The 6,816-nt window shown below is 51.8% G+C and overlaps 1 protein-coding gene across 1 annotated transcript in view; it reads left to right on the forward strand.

Annotated features, from left to right (window-relative positions):
* The window catches only part of LOC130473871 (zinc finger RNA-binding protein-like), a 43,810-nt gene extending 40,306 nt beyond the window's left edge, over nucleotides 1-3,504 (forward strand). The window contains exons 16-19 of the mRNA XM_056845493.1: nucleotides 386-481; nucleotides 1,306-1,417; nucleotides 2,961-3,058; nucleotides 3,234-3,504. Coding sequence (XP_056701471.1) covers nucleotides 386-481; nucleotides 1,306-1,417; nucleotides 2,961-3,058; nucleotides 3,234-3,416 — 489 coding nt within the window. The 3' untranslated portion in view covers nucleotides 3,417-3,504. The remainder of the gene's footprint in view (nucleotides 1-385; nucleotides 482-1,305; nucleotides 1,418-2,960; nucleotides 3,059-3,233) is intronic.
* The last annotated feature ends 3,312 nt before the right edge of the window (nucleotides 3,505-6,816 follow it).

A 6,816-nucleotide genomic window follows, 5' to 3' on the forward strand; every position in this document is an offset into this window, starting at 1 on the left:
AAAAGGGAGGGGTGTGATACTGGGTTCACAAGCACATCTGGTTTGTTCCTTGTGGCACACTGTTTGGACATGGTTGGGGGGCCATGGCTCAGCGGTGGAGCATCTGCTTGGCATACAGAAGGTCCCAGGATCAATTCCCGGCATCTCAAGTTAAAGGGACTAGGCAGGAAGGTGATGGGAACGACCTCTGCCTGAGACCCTGGAGAGCCACTGCTGGTCTGAGTAGACAATACGGACTTCGATGGACCAAGGGTCTGATTCAGTAGAAGGCAGCTTCTTGGGTTCATGGTTGCTCTAGATCCCCCCTCCCGACTGAGAGCTTCCCCATGCTGGCATCTTCCAGGACATACATTTACTAGCCTGCGTTTTGTTTTCTTCTCCCGAGGCCCGAGCGAACGGTCTGCAGTCCTGTGTGATCATCATCAGGGTGCTGCGGGACCTGTGCCAGCGCGTGCCAACTTGGGGTGCTCTTCCAGATTGGGTAAGGAGACAGGGAAGGAAGCTGACTCCTGGTGGTCTCAGGCCAGTCTTCCCAAATATCTTGTGAGGTTCAACAGTGAGGAAGCTTGTTGCAAAAGAGCTAGAAAGGCCCTTAACTACTGTAGCAATTCCCCCGCCAGTAACTGCTCTTCTGCGGTGTAATTCTCTAAACTGAGCCTCCCAGCAGAGATGACAGGAAACTCCTTCTGGGTCATGCGAGAGACAAAGGTATGGATGGATATTGGAAAGTCTCTCACCCCTGTCCGGATTTCTGCTATCAGCGATCAATGGAATTTTGTCTGTTGTGGGGAGGGGAAGGGAAGGTGATTGTAAGCCAGTTTGATTCTTCCTTAAGTGGTAGAGAAAGTTGGCATATAAAAGACCAACTCTTCTTTTGATTCCGCCCCCCTGCATCTTGGATTCAAAGGTAGCCTGCTTCTGAGTATGGAGGTTTCATTAAAGTTCTGATAATCCTTGATTAATTGATTAACACCCTCCTTTGAAGCTAGTGAGCATTCCCTCGTCTTTCAGTGGCAACTTTGTGAAGGGCTTCCTTTTTAAAAAATCTCTCTCCTGAATCTCCTGCCCACCAATTTAAGGGGGCTTATCCTGAGTTCCTGTATCCCAAATTAGAGAGCGGACAGCTCACCAATGCCGATGTTTCTGAACTGACGTGGTGATCTTGGTTCTTACCGGCTCAGTGCCCCCCCCCCCCCCCGCCCATGAAGTTTCTGGTCCGCTTTCAACCTCAGCTCCCACCTAGAGATCACCGGAGTATGAATTTTGTCCTCTAAATATCATAAATCTCCTCTCCCCACCCCCCAGGCTATGGAGCTCCTGGTCGAAAGGGCCCTGAGCAGTGCCACGGGGCCGCTGGGTCCCGGAGAAGCCATACGGCGCGTCCTCGAGTGCATCGCCACCGGAATGCTCTTGTCAGGTCAGTTCTACCCAGGTGTCCCTGCAGCATTCCCCTTCCATCTTCTTAGGGCTGTGAATCTCGCCACTGCTTGGATCATGGAGGACGAGGTCAGGGGCCCCTTGGTGAAATCCACACACCTGAATTTTAGCACCCACGCTCATTATAAGCTGCACACTCCCGTCTGTTCCTAGAGGGCGCCATCCAAATTATTCCTATCGAGAACAACTTGCTGTGGGGAGCAGGGGGGGGGAGATACGCCTGCAACAATAGAATGGGTAGGCTCCTGTCTGAATTGGCAGTTTCTATCAATTCCCCTTCTGCAGATCCTTCTCAGGATTCCTGACCCCCAGGACCAGCATTTCAGGGGAGGGGCTGTGGCTCAGTGGTAGGTCCCAGGTTCAATCCCCAGCATCGCTGGTTAAAGGGACTAGGCAAGTAGGTGATGTGAAAGACCCCTGCCTAAGACTCTGGGGAGCCGCTGCCGGTCTGAGTAGATAATACCAACTTTGATGGGCCAAAGGTCTGATACAGTATAAGACAGCTTCATGTCTTCAGTATAAGACAGCTTCATGTGTTGAGAGCCAGTGTGGTGTAGTGGTTAAGAGCTGTGGTTTAGGGCAGTGGACTCTGATCTGGAGAATGGGGGTTGATTCCCCACTACTCCACATGCTTACAATTTCCTTCCCCTCCCCACATCAGACATCCTGTGAGGTAGGTGGGGTTGAGAGAGCTCTAAGAGAGCTGTGACTAGCCCAAGGTCACCCAGCTGGCTTCGTGTGTAGGAGTGGGGAAACAAATCCAGTTTACCAGATTACCTTCCGCTGCTCATGTGGAGGAGTGGGGAATCAAACCCGGTTCTCCAGACCAGAGTCCACCTCTCCAAACCACCACTACACCACGCTGGCTCTCAAAGGATACTCAGCCTGTATAACACATAAATGAATTCTGTGTTTAGACTTGAGTCCCATCCCCAAGATATCTCATTATGTGTAAGCAATAATTCCAAAGTATTCCAAAATGCGGGAATATCCGAAATACAGGCCACTTCTGGTCCCAGGCATCTGGATAAAGGGGTACAGCAACCGCCACTGTTGCTGCTGCATGCCCTCGGCTGAAAAAGCTTTGAGCGTTTCCCCTCGCCTTCTGGCCCTGACTCCCTAGATTTACTCAGAGCGGTGGGCGGGGGGGGGGGGTCAGTTCAATGTCTCTCTTCCTGGTTTGAAAGGACCAGCTTCTAGTCCCGACGACAGGGCAGATTGTGGGTGGGCAGCTCCTAGGTGTGAAGATGCACCAGCAAGCAGGGACGTCTTGTGTTGTGTGCCCACAGCAGAGGAGTCCTGATGACAATCTTTTGTAACTTACTTCGGGTATTCTTGGGGGGTGGGCAGGGGAGTCAACGGGACACGGTTGTACCAAAGTCAACGAACTGAGTAAGCAAGCCGCAGGACTGTTCCTTGCAGGGTGGGAACGGCCCCCGGCTGCCCAAGCGTGCCTTTACCTCCCCTCGGTACCCTCCCATTTGGGTCATGTAATTGGTGCTGCCATTCCTCCTTGCCTCCAGATGGCCCCGGGCTCCAAGACCCCTGCGAGAAGGAGGCAACGGACGTCTTGCAGTGCATGAGCCAGCAGGCGCGGGAGGACGTCACGGCCAGCAGCCAGGTGGGTCTCACCGAGGGACCCCTTCCCCTCTGGTTAGCAAAAGATACATCCATACCGGAAAGTACGTACAAGAATCAACTTTAGAGCAAGTCCCAACGCTTGACCCGTGAGGCCAGAAGCATCTCCAGGACGGTCCTTTCAATCCCTAACAGGGTGTCTTCCTCTCCTCCTGCAGCACGCCCTGCGGATGCTGGCTTTCCGCCAGATCCACAAAGTTCTTGGCATGGAGCCCTTGCCGTCGCCCAAAAGCAGGCCCGGCGTGCATGGCCGGAAAAGGCGGCTGGACACGGACGAGGAGACGGTGGGCGAAGGGGACGGGAAGAAGGACAAGAAAGAGGACGAGGAGGACAAGGCCTAACCACTGTTGCGGGATTGGCAAAGCCAATGTTGACGTGACTTTACTTTTTATATATATAAATATATATATAAAAATATATATTATGTTGCTGTTTAATCTAAAATTTGGCAAATTTCGAGTGTTTTCTCTCCTCCCCCCCAACCCCAACCTCTTGGAACAACATACTGTAGATTTTGTTTTACTGTGCTTGAATCATTAAAGGGATTCCATCATGCCGCAATCGTTAAAGTTGCTTCCGCAACAGCCCCCCACCCTTCGCCTTTCTGATCCCACGCGCAGCAAAGACGCCCTCCCCCCAGCTACCCCGTTTGGCATCCTTTAAGGAAACGGCTTGCCCCGCTAGCGTCGGACCCGAACTTGCAGTTCCGAACTTTGCCGTAGGCTTTCACGTTAGCAAGTCTGAGTCGGGCAGGATCTCTTGCCGGAATTCTGGCAGAAGTAGCAATCGTAAAGAATTCCGGGGCTTCCACTGGAAAGAATGACCCCAGCCATGGTCTGCTTCTTCCCCTTGTGTGTCTTACTGTTGTTACTTAGGTATGTTTTCTCCTCACCCATCCTTGAGTGCACCTGGGAAGATGTTTGGGGGTCATTGTACAAAGAGAGCATGGCATTAATTGGGGAGGGGGGAATCACACATTAGTTTACAGTGGGCGGGGGCAAATGCTTCGGTACCGAGGGGATGGAGAGATATCTGCTGGTTTTCTTCTTCCTTGGGGGAGCACAACCTGCTCCCGGCCTCTTCAAACAGGACAGGATTCTCATGCCGATATGGACGGTCATAACACTTTTTTGGGGGGTGTGAGGGAGGGAATAGTAATGGAAGCAACAAGCCGAACCGCTGGCCGTCCGGAGAAACGGGGAAGGACGGCAGGGCGGCCCGCTTCTCCGAAAGGGTGGCCATTTGCACCTCACAAACCAGGCATGCGTCACCTTGAGTGCCTTGCAAAGAGCAGGCCGGGCCCCGAAACTGCACTCGGAACGTGTTCTTGCTGCGCCGCGCAACTGGGAAACCCGGCCCTTGCAGCTTTCCGCCTCTTGCCTTTTTGTAAACTTACAGCCATAGTGGGTTCAGGTCCCGCAGCTCCATTCTGCTAAGCACCTGCTCCTCTGGTGTAAAGAACCCTCCTTCAGGCGTCCACAGGATCCAACCCGTTGAGCTGCACCAAGGGGCAGGTGCTGAATTTCATTCTTTGTAACATCGTGACATGGCTAAAGGGGAACCCCTTTTTAGGGTGGGGGGAGGATTGTCCTTCTTGGACCCTGGCCTGACAGGCTGGAGTAAACATTTCTCCGTTGAGGAGGTTTTTTCCTAAAACGACTGTGGTGTTTTGTTAAAATAAGAGTTTGAACTTGTCTCCCGCTGTAGAATCTGAATTTTTTTAAAAAATCACACCCATTTTTGACTGTATTAACTGATACTGCCTGAAGGCGAGAGGGAAAATAGGGGGCGGGGCCATCCTCCGTGAAATAAAAGTCTCCTATCTCCCTCGCTTTGTGTAATTTTGAATGTTTAACCCAGGAAATGTGCGCAAGGAAGTGAAGAATTTGAACCTGGCCTTTGGATGTCCACGCTTCTCTGATTCTAGGTGCCCTTAACACATTCCTCAGTGGCCCACTCACCCGCTACACCCCCACAATTACGCTTCAGTTTTGGGGGTACAAAATAAAATTCAGATTCGTTCTTGGCAAGAATGGGAACCCTTAACTGCGGCTTCAACAGCTCAGCACCCCAAGCACAGGATGACCAGGAAGGAGAAGAGTTGGTTATTCTACCCCTTTTCTCTACCGTAAGGAGTCTCAAAGTGGCTTACAATCACCTCCCCCTGCCCCAACTTGCAACTTGTGAGATGGGCTGAGAGAGTTCTGAGAGAACTGTGACTAGCACAAGGTTACCCAGCTGGCTTTGTGTGAAGTGGGGAATCGAACCTGGTTCTCCAGATCAGTTTGCCGCTCATGTGGAGGAGTGGGGAATGAAACCTGGTTTTCCAGATTCGAGTCTGCTACTCATGTGGAATGGGGGAATCAAACCCGGTTCTCCAGATCAGAATCCACCACTCTTACCCACTGCACCCAGCTAGTTCTCCACTACTGTCATAGGTTAAATGTGTCATGGTGAGGCTCACTGAAAGGACTGACAGCTGCTTTTCCAAGGCAGAAAGAGCTTCGACCCACCACCTGATTGAACCCGAGCCCTTCTGCATACAAATGAGGCACCCCCTTCCCGCTGAACTACAGTCCTTCGGGCTCAGAAGAAAAACAGTGCAGCTGTGGATTTGGTTTTTGCTTGTGCCATTCAGGGCTGTAGAATCCCCTCTGGCTTGGCAGTGGGTCTCTTGGAGAAGAGAGACCCTTTTTCCAACCCCGTTGCCAGAGATCCTTTTAATGGAAAAGACAAGAGGAATCTAGCAGAGGAGGGGGGCCCTGAGACACACCTCTCGGAAAGTGTGGGGATTTTTGGCTGCAGTGTGGAAATGGGGCTGGCGCCTTCCATTTACTTTGGACCCAGAGGATACCGCGAGGAAGGCACGATAGCCGCTAGGGGAGAGGAAAGAGCAAAAAAGAGCTCCCAGAATAAGGCCTAATAGGCGCACCTAAGAGATGTTTGGATCTGAAATGCAGGGCCTCGAGAAGAACAAAGTGATGGTATCGCTTTGCTCTGGTTAGACCTCACCTAGAGTACTGTGTTCAGTTTTGGGCACCACCATTTAAGGATGTAGACAAGCTGGAACGTGTCCAGAGGAGGGCAACAAAGGTGCCAAGGGGTCTGGAGACCAAGTCCTGTGAGGACAGGTTGAAGAAGCTGGGTATGTTTAGCCTGAAGAGGAGAAGACTGAGAGGGGATATGATAGCCACGTTCAAGTACTTGAAGGACTGTCATATAGAGGAGGGTGCCGAGTTGTTTTCTGTTGCCCCAGGTCGGACCAGAACCAACGGGTTAAAATGAAATGAAATAGTTTCCGTCTAAACATTAGGAAGAACCTTCTAACAGAGTGGTTCCTCAGTGGAACAGGCTTCCTCAGGAGGTGGTGAGCTCTCCTTGGAGGTTTTTAAGAAGAGGCTAGATGGCCACCTGTCAGCAATGCTGATTGTATGACCATAGGCAGTTGATGAGAGGGAGGGCATCTTGTCCGCCATCTGGGCATGGAGTAAGGGTCACTGGGGGTATGTGGGGGAGGTAGTTGTGAATTTCCTGCATTGTGCAGGGGGTTGGACTAGATGACCCTGGCGGTCCCTTCTAACTATGATTCTATGACCCATTTCGATCTCCATTAACCATTCAGGAAAGAGGCCCTGCAGCAACATGCCAGTGAGGACGCTCTGAAACCCCACAACCAATGAGGGGCTCAAAAAAATCTCTACTACCTCGGTACATTTGTACAAAAGGGCCAGCGGCCACCAG

This window comes from Euleptes europaea, chromosome 2 (assembly GCF_029931775.1).
Source record: "Euleptes europaea isolate rEulEur1 chromosome 2, rEulEur1.hap1, whole genome shotgun sequence".
Lineage (NCBI taxonomy): Eukaryota > Metazoa > Chordata > Lepidosauria > Squamata > Sphaerodactylidae > Euleptes > Euleptes europaea.